The sequence below is a fragment of the Petaurus breviceps genome, unplaced genomic scaffold, assembly GCF_028583685.1.
Source record: "Petaurus breviceps papuanus isolate PSGF00001 unplaced genomic scaffold, PetGlider_PUasm1.0 208, whole genome shotgun sequence".
NCBI lineage: Eukaryota > Metazoa > Chordata > Mammalia > Diprotodontia > Petauridae > Petaurus > Petaurus breviceps.
The window spans coordinates 28,650,316-28,666,207 of record NW_027185852.1 but is presented as its reverse complement, the minus strand read 5'-3'; the positions used below and the strand labels follow the sequence as shown (position 1 = coordinate 28,666,207).

Here is a 15,892-nt window from a genome sequence, read left to right as displayed (position 1 = left end):
ATGGCAAAGTGCTTGTTGGGGCAGTCCTGGGGCCTCAAGGGCCCCCCTCATTGTTGGGAGCAATCCGGTGAGCGTGACACCTTCGAATGCTGAGAGGCCTCTTGAATCTTGGGCAAGAGCTGCGGCTGATTTTAAACCATCTGAGGGCTTGTGTTAGGTCTGACGCTAGTGACTGGGATGGGAAGGGAATGTGGGGGAGGGGGTAGTCTAGAACCACAAGCAATAAGGAACATCTGACCTCAGAAGAGGGCATCAAGGCCTTCCTTCTAGAATATCTGAGACATTGTCCTTCAGCATTCTGTGATGGGGAGCTCACTTCTTCCTGAGGCAGCTCATTTTATTTTTGGACAGCTTTACTGTTTAGAACAGGGCCAGTGACAGATCCTTGGGGTGCTCTGGTCCCCTCTCTCATGGCACAAAATACTCCCCACCCAGCTATTGGTGTGTGTGCCCTTTATCCCCCACTAGACTCTAAGGGCAGGGGCTGCATCTCCTGTCACATGTGTCACTCCCTAGCCAAGACCCCCTAAACAACATCCTTGGCATGTGCCATCCTGCTCTTTAGTGCAGCCTAAGTTTTCTCTCATGGCTCACTGGACCTCAAGGTCTAGAAGGTCTCTTTGGGTCTCAGCTTCCTCATAGCCCCTTCCCCATGGGTTGCTGTGAGGATCATGAAAGAACAGGCTCTAGCCATTTTCTTCCTCTCCAAACTAACCACCCTCCCCTCCCAAATTCCCATAACTGATTCAGGTCCCTTGGCCCAGTGTCCAGGCCTCTCGCCACATAGGCTCTCTTCCTCAAAGATGCTCACCAGTATGTCAGTGTTCCCCTCATCTGAGGTGCCCTCACCGTGGCGTGGGGCTGTGAGGTCACAGGCCTGGGAAAGGCCCCAAAGGCATCAGGCCCAACTGCAGCCCCACAGGGATGTTCCACGATGCTGCTGCTAATAGCGCTCAACACTTAGCCTTTGCTTGGAGACTTCCTAAAGCTGCAGACCTGCTTGAGATTACCCCAACTATCAGGAAGTGAGGAGAATAAGCCAGGCCCGAGCTGTTATGAAGCAGGTTGCCTAGTAAGACATATAAGGCCCGAGTTAAAATCCAGCCTCAGATACTTCACCTTTTCCTGCCTCAGTTTTCTGAACCGTGAATTGAGGATAAGAGCCCTTACCTCCAAGGGCTGTTGTATCTCATCGCTTGGCAAGTTCTAGAGCTCTAGATAAATGTTATTATTAAAAGACATGGACACAAATAACCAGATAGAAGGTGCTTTGTGCCATCAGATGTATTTTCACAAGGACCCTGAAATCCAGTCACTGTCTCTTCTTCCCATCATCCCTCGTTCCAACCTCTTGGGTCTAATCCCTCATGTTCCCTGAGCCTCCTCTGATCCTCACATGAGGTTCCTGACCCCCTGTGATCCTGGCTGCCCTCCACACTCAGCAGGGAGGAATCTCCAACTTTCCTTCTTTCTTTTTGGAGGGCAATGGGGGTTAAGTGACTTGCCCAAGGTCATTTGGCTAGTTTTTGTGTTAAATGTCTGAGGCCGGATTTGAACTCGGGTCTTCCCAACTCCAGGGCTGGTGCTCTACTCACTGTGCCACCTAGCTGCCCCTCTCCAACTTTCAAAGCCCCTTCTTGCTCTGGTGGCTTCCCTGGACTCCTGGGGACTGAGGAGAGGTTCTGATTCTAACAGTTGGCACCAATCCTGCCCCAGCTCAGACATCACACATGGAGATAAGGCTGGAGAGCCAGAAGCGGTTTTATTGCTCGAGCAGGGAGCCGTGCCCTGTTGTTCATATGCTAACAGCTCCGGGGCTCCAGGCCGGGGACCACCACCCCGAGACGCAGGACTGGGCGCCCGTTTTTATATCTATGTATATGCTCAGACTGTACTGATTCACCCCCTCCAAGCACGCTTCACCTGGAGAGTGTTTCTAAGGGGCAGGTGAGAAGAATGAGCACACTCCGTGGTTTCCTCTCAGGGCTATCAAAACTGCTTGCTGTCTCCACCAAGTGCCAGCCCTGGAGGTCACAAGACGGGCACCCGGGCCAGTCCAGCACAATTCCAACTAAACCACACGGACACCTCTGGATGAAATGGGCAGCCCCCCTGGAGATGCCTGTGCCTGGCCTGCCGCATACATGAAAGACACGTACGTGAAAGCCATGTACGTGGCCACGGCAGGCAGGCCAGCATCATCTCTTCTTAACTCTACATAAAGGACAACTCCACCACTTTGGGGCTGTAATGTCAAAACCAATGGCATGCAACCACAGTGTCACATTTTGATACTGCAATGTTAATGATGTTAAGCCAACTATCCTGTCGAGTGTCACTGCCCTGGCTTCCACTCACTTCCCAAGGACAGCCTAAGGAGGCTGGAAAAGAGTTCTTGTAACACCCAACCCTGTGAGATCTAAAGACCAAGCTCCAGGGTCCCTTCCCCACAATAAACATCCCGGGAAACACAGAAGGCGTCCAGTGTGTGTGTGTGAGCTCCTGTGTGCGTACGATGGGTCCTTGGGCCCCTTTCCAGGACTGACCACCACCATTAGTACAACAGCCCCAGCTCTAGGCTTTGTCTGATTCTCGGGAGGGTCTCAGCTCAGCTGCAAGCCCACTCTGCTCCAGCTCTGCGATGACAGACATGTATTTGAATTCATTGGGTCGGAGGTTAAAGGTCTCTACCAGGCCATAGGTCTCCTGGCGGTCAGTGGCATAGAAGAGCTGCACCTGGTTGGCAATGCACTGAGCCTCAGGGATTTTCTGAAAGGGAAGGGAACATGGTTAAGGCCTCCCCTGGCGGCCGTAGCTCCCCCACCTTAGAAGGGCCCTCAGTGGATGGCCTTGCCCTCCGAAGCCCTTTCTAGGCCTTTGGGATGGACTTCTGCCCACATGCCAGCCCTCCTCTCTGTGAATAGGTCTTCAAGGACAGCATTTTGTTCTATTCGCTAGGGACTTCAGCTTTACAGGCTCGTGCCTGCTCTGAGCAGGAGTCTTGGCAAGTGTCTTGTCTAAGCCCATCTTGTGAGGCCCACCAGGCCCAGGGCTACCTGAGGTTCCAGGGCCAGGAAGTGGCAGGGGCAGGATTAGAACCCTGGGCCTTGGACTCCATTAGCACCACAGGACCACTGCTTTGGGTAGTGCAGTCTAACTATGCTGGCCTTGGCTGTCCTCACCCTTCTGAAGCTTGTACAAGCCCAGTTTGTGGCCAGTTTCCACGCCATGATGAAAAGATTCCTCTGGTCCAGTGATCCTGAACTGGGAGCATGCAAGCTGGAGGAACCTCCTCACTCCCTCTGCTTCGGCTCTAGGAACTGGGACCCCCATTCTCCCTTGGGGGGCTGAGGGGGTGGTGTCATTTAAACCCATGGCCATTCTAGAACCATGGTGAAAAAAAGGGAGTCTTGCTGCTGCTCTTCTGGAGCATGGAGTATTGTCATTCCAGGATCTCCTGCTGGGGCCTACAAACTTTTAGTGCTCCCCACGTGGTCGGATCCAGGGCAACATCTGCTCTCTGCCCCCTGCTTCCAGCTCTGCCAGTCCCGGATCGGCTCTGGACATTCCTCCTCAGGCTGGGCTAGAAACTGGCCCCAAGACCCTGCTCTGCCCCTGAGGCCGCGCCTCCTCATTGCTGCTGCTGCCTCTGATTATCCTCCTTCCATATCCTGCTGTGCATGCCTGCTCCTCATCTACCCTCAGTCTGCCTGTGTGCCCCAGAGTGGGGCAGGGGCTGGCAGGGCTGCCAGCTGGCATCTGTACAGGCCTGGGACCCCTCTCATGATGGGCACTGGTGCATTCTGCCCACCTGAGTTGGAACAGGCCTCACTGTGACTTTTCCCTAATCTCCCCAACAAGAGCGGGTCTGGTGTGTTTTCTGGATCTGTCTGGAGGAGTTCTGGGGGTGTGCTTGGTGTATTTCTTCTTGGGACTCTGCTTCCACCAGGCCTGGCTTCCCAGGAGGTTTGTGGGAGTTGTCTTACCTCTGGTGCTGCAGAGAGGAGGCCATGCCTGGAAGGCTCTCCCTCCTCTCCTCGATTCCTGGCTTCCTTCAGCTAAAATTCCCCTTTCCCATCCCTCTTAATGCCAGGGCCAACCCTCTGTGATTACCTCCAACCTAGTATTGTCTATGGCTTGCTTGTACCCAGCTGTTTCCATGCTGTCTCCCCATTAGACTGGGAGCTCCCTGAGGGCAGGGACTGGCAGCCCAGTACTTGGTGCAAGGCCTGGTGTCAGTGATGCATCTTACCAAAAAAGTGGAATCCATCTCTGCCGTCATGAGCACGATGCCCTTTTCCTCCTTGAGCTCTGGGAAGTGGTAGAGAACGAGCTGGCTGGATGCTGCCTCCCCGCGAGTCTGCAAAGGAGAGAAACCCAGGGTTACCGCAATGGTGCCAGCCCTTTAGTCACTTGTAATAAGTAGTTTCCCAAAGAAAAGCCACAAGTACCATTCATGTAAGGGGAAAGGGAGTTGTGGGGGGCACCCTGGGTGTGACATTCATGTAATGGGGGCCAGGCACCGTGGCTGTGGAGCCAAAATCCCCTGAAGAGCCTCTGCCTTCAAGAAGGGTCTATTCTATTGAGGAGAAAAAAAAGAACAGATTTAAAGTGACTACACAGAGGCCGGCCATGGCCCCACAGGAAGCCTCCGGAAGAGGGTAAAGTTGGGGGCAGATGCCAGACCAGTCTAGCTTTGGACTGGCCAAGGGTGACGGCCCCAGCTGAGCTGGAGGAGGTTTTCTCAGCACTGGTTCCAAAAGTGTGGCTGTCTAGCTCAAACATCGGGAAAGGTCCTTTAAATTGTTGATTAGAAAACAGCTTGGCAGGACAGGCATGGACACCCTCCCCTGGGCCGTCCCAGTCAGCTCCTCACCCTCAGGAGCTTGAAGCATGGAGTTCCATTTAAGTCAGTAATTCAATAATCATGACATCAATAACACATGGTGATATAGTAATAATAATGATGATGATGGCAGTGTTTGTATGGTTAAGAGAGGGAGGTACAAGGGCTTTTACTCCAGCTTTACAGAAAAGGAAACCAAGACTCAAAGAAGTCGAGTGAGCATGTGGATCTGAACCTAGGCCTTTCCTGGCTCCTCATTCAGTGCTGTTTCCCCTTCCTGGCTGTGTGACTGGGGGCCACTGAGCCTCTGTTTCCTCAAACATACACTGCCTACCCCTGGGCTGCTCTAAGGAAAGCTTCAGAGTGATCTTGTTTTCTCTCCCAAATCCTTCGAGGTGGCTTGTGGTAGAGAAAGTAAGTGGCTGGGAAATGGGTGGGCTGGACTAAATAATGACATCGGGGGCAGGGAGGGAGGGGGCAGCGAGGTGGCACAGTGAATAGAGCACTGGTCCTGGAATCAGGAGGACCTGAATTCAAATCTGGCCCCAGACACTTAGTACTTACTAGCTGTGTTACCTTGGGGAAGTCACTTAACCCCAACTGCCAAAAACAAACCCACCCCCCCCAAAAAAAAACCAAAACAAAAATAACTAATCAGAAGACTAAGTGCCTGCCCTCAAGAACAGGATGGGATGCTTAGGGGGGTCAGGCGGGGGAAACCCCCCCCCCCCCAGCTGGGAGAATCAGGAGATTTTTAAGCTCACCCCAGCAGCCCGCACTCGTGGCCAACCTAATCTAAGCTCTGAAAGCCATGCTGACCCCTGCAAGGCCCCCAGCGGGTTAGACATGGTGCACCCACTCTGTGCCATGGAGGGACAGAGACATGTGTGACTGGTCTTGGCCATCCTCCTGTCTGGCAGGGGCTGTGAGATGGCTCAGAGAGTGATCCTCAGGCTGGGGGTGGGGGTCCAGGAGACATCTGTGCTTATGAACCATAAACATATAAACAGATAACTGACAATCCAAGGTCGTTGATGCTCAGAGCCTGGGAGAAGTGTCAGGAGACATCCTGAGGGCTCCAGGGGTCAGGGAAAACCCCCTAAAGGAGGCGGACATTTAACACGACTCCCTCTCTAGCATCAGAGCAAGGGCCCCTGGGGCTGCTTCTGACTCTTGAACCTTAATTCTGGGAAACATTATTTGTGGGAAGAGCCCTACTTTTGGGGGGTGAAGACACACTGGCCTCTGACTCCAACCAAGAACAAAGCCCACCCTTCTTGGCTGGGAACCCTGCAATGCTGCTCACTTACCTGGATGTTTATAAGGGCAGTGAAGTGGAGCTCTGGACCTGACCACTGTCCCACAAAGAACTCGTAACCTTCCCTCCTTGGGAGGGCACACAGGAACTGCAGGGAGTAAACAGTGGGGGTGGGAGGTGAGATGTCCAGCAAAGACCTCCCAGGGGCTGCCAGGGCCTCAGGGGCCTAGGAAAGTACAAACATGCCCCCCAAAATACCAGAAAGAACTAATAGGTAATACGGGCTTCAGGGACAGCAACCAGACCTCTGGGTTTTTGAGAGCTATAGAAATGCTAGTTATTATTGCTATTAGGAAGATGTAGGGAGGAAAGGCCCTCCACCAAAGCAGGTCAGCACCTCCTCTGGGCCTGGAGCCCTGAGCCAGGCTGTGCGGCTGCTCCTGTCTCCTCTGCTGGATCCTCCTTCTCCAGGTCATGCCCTCTCTCTAGCCGTAGGTGGGAGTCCCTTCTGTCCTGGGCCTCCTTCTCTTCACCCTCTGTATCACTTGGTGACCCCTCGGTGCCCAAGGTTTCTCTGACCATCTCCACCCTGGTGATCCTCACCTCTACCTCTCTTCTAACCCCTGATCTCACATCTCTGGCTGCCTATCAGACATCCCAAGCTGAATGACCCAGCAGACATCTTAAGCTGGACATGTCCCAAACAGAAATCACACTTCCTTCCTGTCCCCAGGTCCGCCCCTCACTGGCAGGTGGTGCCCTCCACTCCTCACCCTCTCACTGCCCCATAACCAAGCTGTTGCTAAGCCTGTGGATTTTACCTTTACAACGGTTTTCCCAAATGACCCTCCTGTCCTCTGACCCTGATCTACCCTGGTGCAGACCCTCATCGCTTCACCCCTGCAGGTCTGCTGGTGGGCCTGCCTGTGCCAACGCTCCCCTGGCTCTAGGCCACCTTCCACTCAGTTGTGAAAATGACCTTCCTAAAGCTAAGGTCTGACCATGGCCTCCCTCTGCTCAGGACACTGCTGTGGTTCCCTTATCACCTCCAGCATCAATAACAAAGTCTTGGGGTGGCTAGGTAGTGCAGTGAATTGAGCACTGGCCCTGGAGTCAGGAGGACCTGAGTTTAAATCCAGCCTCAGACACTTACTAGCCATGTGACCTTGGGCAAGTCACTTAACCCCAATTGCCCTGCCTTCTCCCCTCCAAAAAAAAAAAGCAAAAAACAAACAAAAAAACCACAAAGTCTTTGGATGTGGACCTCCCCCTACATACTCTGTGATCCAGAGGTATCAGCCTCTCTGTAGCTGCAGTCTCCCAACTCCCAGCCTTTGCACCAGCTGCCCAGTGCCTGGAATGCTCTCCCTCCTCATCTCTGCCCTGGCTTCCTTGGAGTCCCAGCCTTTAACTCCTCTCAATGCACCTGCCTTCCTTTTGCAGATAATTTCAAGTTACCTCGTCCACAGCTTGTTGGCATGCAGCTGTCCACATGCTTTCTCATCTGTTAGACTGTGAGCTTCCTGAGGGCAGAGACTGCCTTTCACCTTCCTTTTATCCCTAGCATTGAGCCCAGTGCCGGGCTTCATGTTTACTGACTGACCACCCGAGGCAGAGCCCGCACCCAGGTCATCTCTCTCTCATCTCCAGTCACCAGCTTAGAGGCTGATGAAAAGATTGGGGCCTTCAGGGAAAGGCTTTCCCGCTTCTGGGGATTCACCCAAATAAAAGTTTTGTGGTTTAGACCTCCAAGGGCAAGTGACTGAGCAGTCCAACCACCTCCCTTCCCTCCCCCCCACCCCATGCCTCGGCACCTCTGCCCGCATGCTGACAGGCTGACCAGGGCAGCTGAGGCCATAGCCCCCTCCCGCACCCAGTGAGCAGATGAACTTACGGAGGGACACTTCTGGGCTCGGCTCCAGATCAAGTCAAACTTCTCTGCCTGCAGGGTGGAAACAAGAAATAAAACAAAGGAATGTCCAAGACAAACCAATGGCATGCTTGTGCTCGATGCCGGCAGGCACCCAGTTAGCGCTCTGGGGGCTCAGGCTCAGCCCAGACCTCTGGCCCCTGACAAGGCCTCAGCAAACACTTGGGTAGCAGGAGGCCTTACATGGAGTCATACCGGCCAATAACTGCTCACACACGTTCCCCCTCCTGGGTCTTCTCCTCTGAGCCCTGCCTTTTTCCCAGGTGCGTCAGAGGGCACAAGCAGCCGGCATCCCATTATCCTGGCTGTTCTCCTCTGGGCTCTCTCCAGAGTCCTTCCTAAAACATGTTACTTAGAGCTGAAGACAAGCCCCAGAGGAGAGGCCTTATAGCAGCCCGAGATGGCCTTGGCTTCCCTGGCTGTCACACCACACTGCAGACTCTCATTCAGTGTGCAGTCTCCTAAGACGCCCTGCCTCCAGACATACTCTCCCACCCTCCGCTTGTGAACGGATTCTTGCTCTCTGAATGCCGTACGCGGTTCATCTCAATGTTCTAGCTGGGCAAGAACATTCTGAATTCTAATAAGTCACCTGGCGCCGGCTACTCCTATCAGCTTAGGCAAAGTGGAGAAGCAGCCAAGGCCTGTCTAAGGCCTCTTAACCTCAAGACCCTGTGATCCCAAGACCTCCCACATCCGCTAGTTCTGGAGGCCTGTTAGAAACAGCATCTTCAAATAGCAAACCAACGGACAATAAATGAATTTGGAAATGTTTTGGCAGCCTTGGCCTACTACCAAGGACTTGAGACCCAGAGACGTCTCTGAGATGAGGGAAGGACAAGAGTCACAAGTGTCAGACAGAGAGAGGAGCATGCAATGCCCCCCTGGGGGACAGGGGCTCCCCAGAGAGATGGGGCACAGCAGCAGAAGAGGCAGCCCCCACCCTGAGCTCAGGTGCTCACACTACCTCCATCCCTCCTCCAAACAACTTACAGGGATAACAGCATAGACGGTATCTTTTGTTGCGAAATACTGCTGCCAGATCTGGTGAGAGACAAGAAGGAGCAGCGTGAGGTCACAGGGGAGCTGAGGGGAATCCCTGCCAGACAGAAGCCCTCCCCACTAATGCTCACAAGTGGGTGCCCCGAGGCCATGGGCAAGGAAAGCTTCTGCAAGTATATTTTTATGACGAGCAATGTCACTGGTCCTTAGTGAAGGAGTAATGAGCTGGTGTTCAGCACGATGCCTTCTTGGCTCCCCAGCAGAGCCCTGCTTCAGGGGGCCATGCCCTGAAGCCCACCATTGGCACCACGCTCCCCCAGGCATTTGGATCTGCTCGTACCACCTCCTTCCCAAGAACAGCACCAATGGCATGCTGGGGAAGATCACTGGGCCCCGAGGTTAGAGTCTTATCTCAAATGAGGCACCAGAGAATGCCCCAAAGGTCTGGGGGAGAACAGGACTGCATCTCCATGATGTGAACTGTGCAAAGCTGGGGCGGAAAGGAAAGCACGACGTAGGGGAAGAATGCTGAACTTCTGACGCCAGCTGTGTGACCCTGGGCAAGTCTATTAGCCTCTCTGGGCCTGCTTCCTCATCTGGAATGGGGTCAATCCTAACTGAAGTGGCCGTGGCCTAGTCCACAACTGGCCAGGCTCTGGCCAGGGGTGTGAATCAGAAGAGATGGGGGACGAACACTGCCGGTGGATGATGCAGCTGCCTGGGCACTCCAGGCTTCCAGCCCATGAACTGGGGGAGATGCTCCCTTCATCTCTCCACAGCCTCATGTCCCCGAGGGACATGCTTGTTTGTCTTCTGCTCTTTTCTTAAACTTAAACCAGCTTAAGCAACATGTGAGTCCCTGCCCATCCTCCACCTCTGATATCACAACCTACAGATGTCCCCCACGGGAACAGAGCTGGCTGGGCACCTGGGCCCGTGGGCACATCCTCTCTGTCTCTTCAGATCTTCAGATCCAATGGGCTCACTGCCCCCGCTGTCTTTGTCTGGCCAGACCGAAGAGGCATCCTGTGCCGGCACCATGTTCATTATTACCACTAACCCCAAAGGAAGCAATGAGGTCTTCACCTCCACTGGTCCAAACGCAGCTTCCAGTTTACAGCCCGGCCCCAGTCTTGCTTTTCACCCCAACTCCTGCCTACTAACAGGGGCGGGGGGACCGTCAACACTGCTCAGAGTTGCCTCCTGGCTGCACACAGGGACAGTCATATCCTTGATCTCACCTTCACTTGACAAACCTCCCTTTGTGATTCAGACTCCCCAGATCCCCCCGTCTGCGCCGGATCTTCCATTCTGCCTCTTATGGATTCCTACCAACCCCACTTTTGGCCCTCATCAAACCCTGGGGCCAGACCACCGTCCAGATGTGACCCCTTAGGGAGCCCCTTCAATGTTACGTGGTCTCCAGCTCTCGAATCCTGAGCAACTTGAACTGCCCATCTCCTTCACTCCCAGCTGGGGCTGGAGGAAGGCACACAACCGAGCCCACCGGAGCCACTCTAGCCAATCTCAAATGAGCCGTCACTGCAGAAGGCAGCGCTTTTCCTGCTCCCTACGCCCCTGCACAGAGGCTTCCCACACCTCCCCACCCTTACTCTGGGCACAGCACTCATCTCTCAGGAAATTGAGGCTGTTCACCACAAATCCCCCTTCTGTCTTTAAGAGCTCAAACACCCATGGCATCATCTTCCATGCTCTTGATCTTTAGTCCCCATGGCCCTTCTCCCCAAGGCAGCCCCTGGACTTATGCCCTTATTTTTTTCTCAGGCCCCCTGACTATCTGACCCCTCATTCCTCTCCATCCCCATCTCTCTACTGGCTCCTGCCGATGCCTACGAGCAGGCCCAGGTCTCCCCTCCCTTGGCCTTCCCATCCCCTCAAGCAACTGTCCAGAGCTCTCCTCTTTCACAGGCAAGGAAACCAGGTGATACTGGTGCTTTAACATTTCCTCCAATCACTGTGTGCAGTCTGACTTCTGACCTCTTCACTGAACTACTCTCTCTGAGGCCGACTCTCTTCATTAGGAAACCTCACATCCTTGCCTCAGCTTCGTTCTTGACCTGCCGTTTGTGTCTCTGTCGTATGTCATGTGTCTTCTACCTTCTCTGCTCTGACATGGCCACCCCCCCGGCTGCAGGCCATCATTATGGCTGGACTACCACTGCACTGGCTGCTGCGGAGGGGGGGCGGGTGTCTCAGCTCTCCCCACTCCCACCTGGCCTCCATCACTTGTTAAAGGGATTTTCCTACAGCACAGGCCTGGCCATGTTACCCTTCTAACCAATAAACTCCAGTGGTTCCCTATGCCACCAGGATAAAAGAGAAGCTCTTCCGTCAGAAGCTGTCCCCACCCCCCCTTTCTGGTGTTCTTACACTTTACTCCCCACCCCATCCTCTGGGATCCAGTGACAATGGATGTTCCTTGCACAGGACACACCATCTCCCAACCCCAGGCACCTTCCCTGGCTGTCCCACAGGCCTGCAATGCTTTCCCCCTCACCTCACCTCTTTTGTTTCCTGGCTTCCTTCAGGTGCTCACTAAAATCCCAACAGGTACAAGAAACTTCTTCCATATCCCTCAATACTAGCGCCTTTACTCTGCTGATATGCCAGGCGGTGAGCTGCTTGAGGGCAGAGACTGCCATCTGCCTGTCTCTGTATCCCCAGGGCCCGGCACACAGGAGGCACTTACTAATGCCTGCTGACTGATTCATCAGTCCTGCAGCATACAGCCCTACTGCCCAGGCTTTCCTCCTGCTCCCTGCCTGACTTCTGCTCAGTCTCCTTCAAGGCACCACCAGGCACACTGGGTCCTCTTCTCTCTCTGAGGCCTCCCTCTCGGTGAATTTCCTCACCATCCCTATGAAGCTTGTGATCTCCATCTACAGCTCTGTTCTGTAGCTTAAGACACAGACCCACGCCACCCGCTGTCCATCGGATTCTGGTCACATGTCTAGGGGGCATCTCAAGCTCTGCACGCCCATAGTGGAGCACAATGTCTCGTCCCCAACCCCTCCCCTCTCTAAGGGCACTGCTCCTCCCAGTCACCCCAGACCCACCCTCGGCTTCTTGTCTTTTCCCAGCCCACAGAACCTCAAAGCTGCTGAACCCCACCATCCCCATCTTTCCAAATCAGTGTCGCCATCCTGGGCCTTGCCATCTCTCACTTGCACTATGCCAACAGCCTCAAGACTCTGCCCTCTTATTTTGTTAGATATTTCCCAAACATGTGACCCACAACACTCCTGAGCAAGGCTAAAACTAGATTAAAACATAATTGGGGAATATTTAACAAAATAAATAAAAATATAAGAAAACACAGATGCTGTTAACGCATGGCTTTCTAAGTCACTACACACCCACAGGGATCCTGAGGTGCAGGGGAGTGACTGCTGCTCCTATTTGGTTTTGATGCCATTGGGGTAAAGCCCAGTCACGAGCAGCAGGAAGTCCAGCTTCACTAGAACACAAGAGTGTCAATGGGGTGGCAGCGGCACACGAGGCTGAGGAGGGAAAGGCTGGGGCCAGATTAGGAGGGCTCTGAATGCCAGGACAGTAAGTTTGGATATTATTATTAATAACAATAATAGCTAGTTAGGATTAATATGCATTTTAAAGTCTGCAAAATGCTTTTCAAATTTCATAATGACCCTGGGAGGTATGTGCATATATTATCCTCACTTTACAGATCAGAAAACAAACAGAGGGTAAGTGACTTGTCCAGGGTGACACAGCTGAACTCAGGGTTTTCTGACTCCAGGCCCAGGGCTCTCGCCCCTCCTGGCACCACCCAGCTCTACGGGCCTTAAAGTTTCTAAACTTATTCCAGTTCCCCCAGGGATGAGTAGTACGAGTGATGGTTCTTGAGGTTTTGAAGCAGGCACGGGACAAGATGTTAGTGGGGTTTCTACAGCCGTGAGCCTGCCCTGGAGGTGCTGGGAGAACACAACACAGAGACAGGGTGCCAGACTCAGGAGCACCTGGTGCTGGGCTGACCTCAGAGGCCCTGGGGCCCCAGCCCAGAAGTGACCAGTCCATGGGAGCTGCTGCCACCCTCCATGGGCCCTACCTGAGCATCTCCAAAAGGCCTTCCCTCCCCTGGGAGCAGCTGCTCACCCCAAGGAAGGACATGGAAATACTCTACCTGCTGGATCTCTTCCCCGGTTTTATCTTTCACCATCTCAAGGTTCAAGATTGAGCTGAGAGTCTGAAATGGAAAATGAAGGCCGTCAAAGGAAAGGCCTCTGGGAGGGGAGGGGAGGGGAGGGGAGGGAAGAGGAGAGGCTGCCAGGGGCAGGCAGAGGCCTCCAGGCTGGGGGATTTCCCAAATTCATCCCTGCTTCACAAACATCTCAGGGGGAATAAGGAAGCCCGGCTTCTTGCATTCAGAGTATATCTCCACTCTCCAAAGGCCCCAGGCCTCTTGATGGCCCAGAGTGACCAGGAAGGACTGGAGGAAGGTGCCTGAGGCTGCTACCAGTCCCACATCTCCTCCAGTGCTTTGGGGCTCAGTGCTAGACCCCATCCTTGGGGTGGGGCCAGGAGCGAGTTATTAAAGCTGAAGAAGACAGACACCCAGCCTCCCTAAGCCTGAGAAGGCCAGTCCTCCCAGCAATACTCTCATTTATGGATACACAGACTGACAGCGCTAGGAGGGACATCCAGACCAGCTCTTTACCGTGTGTGCATGTCTTGGAGCCCTCTGGGGAAGCCTATGGACTTCCTCAGACTAATGCTTTAGAAAATCATAACTGAAATAAACACTACATTTTGGTTAGAAGTTAAAACAAAGGTATTTGTCCATAGACCCAAGAACCTCGGTTAATAACCCTTCACCATTTTACAGAGGAGGAAGTTGAGGCACAGAGGGAGAGAGTATTTTCCCACAAGCTCATGGCTCTAGCCAGGCCTCTGCTCAGCTTCACTTGTCACACATGCTTTTTCCTTCTGATACGGCAGAAACAGGAGCTTTGGTGCCAACTCTCCTGGCTCCAGGTACAGCCCAGCCTGGGACTCAACCCTCCTGGATGCTCAGGTTCTATACTGGAAAAACAGGAATAGCAACACTGGCTCTCCGTCCCTCCCAGGGATTCGGGAGCTGTACCGGGATACAAAGAGATGGAGCATCCCCATCCCCAGCACCCAGAAGCCTCAGGCTGTACAGGGCCCTTGGCAGCCACTCACTGAGCCTGCCACAACATCAGAGCGGCCTACCAAGGCAGGAGCTCTGGGCTGGGGACACCCAGTCCGACCCTACCTTGTCTTTGGTGAAGCCTCTCTTCGACTGTTTCTCCAGGGCTTCAGTCTGAAAAAAAGAAGTTAATTGTTCTCTGCTTTGTGGGAGGGAAAGGGAACAGTCAGGGAAGCTGCCTGAGGCTGGCTCTGAACTTTTAGGCAAGAGCACATTCCCAGCCTCTCTCCCCCTCACCAAATCTGCCTTCTTCATTCTGCTTAGAACGTACACTCCAATCTCTGACTTTCCCTGATCATCTTTCTTGGTGAGTGGCTGCCTTTGAGAGGTGAACTAGAGCAGAAAGGAGGGCAGGGACTGGGCCAGCTACCTGTCCTCAGGAACAAGGACCCCTGGAGCCCAGCTCTGCTCTGGTCAGCCTTTGGGCTGGGCTCCACTGTGAGACACCAGACAGGATGAATCAGAATCTCATGGCTGCTTCTTAGAGGAGGTGGGAGGGGGAGGCAGAGAGTACGTGTGGGGGGACAGAGAGCTTGGCTGGGGGAGGTGGGTGGTGGGCCACCAGGTGAGGCAGGTTCTTGGAAGGAGCCACAGAGGAGCCCAGATCTCTTCCAAAAGGCAGGTCCAGGTTAGAGGCTGAACAGGGCACCTGTGCCTGGCCTGGCTTGGGGGACCCCCCTTTCCACATTCTCCTCACGCATGCAGAGGCTCAGAGTTCACTGGATCCTGGGCCTAGAGCTGGAAGTGAAGGTTCCCACTGCAGAGCCAAACCCCTGGTGGGAGATGCCCAAAACCAGGTGGGCTGGCCTGGCAGGTCTGAGAGAGTTTGACCTCCCAGTCCCAGCTGATATCAGTGGCCCTCCCTCCTAGGAGGTCCCTTTGCTAGCAGGTGGCACTGACCTTCGTGCTGTGCTGGGCCCCTCCTGTCGTGGTCCCCCCCCCTCCCCCGCATCCCTGGGGTCCGGTTGTCAGGCAGGGACTACAGTGGCTGCAGCAAAGCTCTCTTGCCTTCTGCTCCACACACTTGATAAAGTCGGCTTGCTTGGAGTGTCCCACGGGCTGCTTCCGAAGCTCGTGCCGCTTCTCCAGGCGGGACTCGAAGGCGGCGGGGTCAGACCTGCGGGAAAGTTGAGGGGTCAGGTCGCAGAGGGGTGGAGAAGAGGACCTCCAACAAGATCCCTCCCAGCCCAGGCATAGCAAGGCAGCTCAGTGGCTAGAGCCCTGGGCCTGGACTAGGAAAGACCCGAGTTCAAAGCCTGCCTCACACTTCCTAGCTGTGTGACCCTGGGCAAGTCATTTAACCACAGCCTGCCTCAGTTTCCTCAAATGTAAAATGGGGATAATCACAGCACCAACCCCACAGGGCTGTTTTGATGATCGAATGAGATATTTGTAAAGGGTCTGGAAGGAAGTACTTAATAAATCCCTCTTTCCTTCCTTCCCTAGGGGTGTGTAGTTGGAGATTATAAAGTCATCCAGCATTTATTAAGCAGCTACGATATACCTGGTACCACGAGGCTATAGGGGCACTGAATTCTGACCTCAGTCAGGTGGCATTTATTAATCACCTACTATATACCTGGTACCATGATGCTATAGGGACACTGGATTCTGACCTCAGTCATCCAGCATTTATTAAGCAGCTAC

At 53.9% G+C, this 15,892-nt stretch overlaps 1 protein-coding gene across 1 annotated transcript in view; it reads right to left on the bottom strand.

Annotated features, from left to right (window-relative positions):
• Positions 1-1,743: 1,743 nt before the first annotated feature.
• LOC138165374 (ATP synthase mitochondrial F1 complex assembly factor 1-like) overlaps positions 1,744-15,892 on the bottom strand; it is a 15,224-nt gene continuing 1,075 nt past the window's right edge. The window contains exons 2-9 of the mRNA XM_069093642.1: positions 15,254-15,362; positions 14,312-14,359; positions 13,199-13,261; positions 9,028-9,078; positions 7,999-8,046; positions 6,157-6,252; positions 4,253-4,360; positions 1,744-2,769 (exon numbers count right to left, since the gene is read on the bottom strand). Of these exons, the coding sequence (XP_068949743.1) occupies positions 2,575-2,769; positions 4,253-4,360; positions 6,157-6,252; positions 7,999-8,046; positions 9,028-9,078; positions 13,199-13,261; positions 14,312-14,359; positions 15,254-15,362 (718 nt within the window). The 3' untranslated portion in view covers positions 1,744-2,574. The remainder of the gene's footprint in view (positions 2,770-4,252; positions 4,361-6,156; positions 6,253-7,998; positions 8,047-9,027; positions 9,079-13,198; positions 13,262-14,311; positions 14,360-15,253; positions 15,363-15,892) is intronic.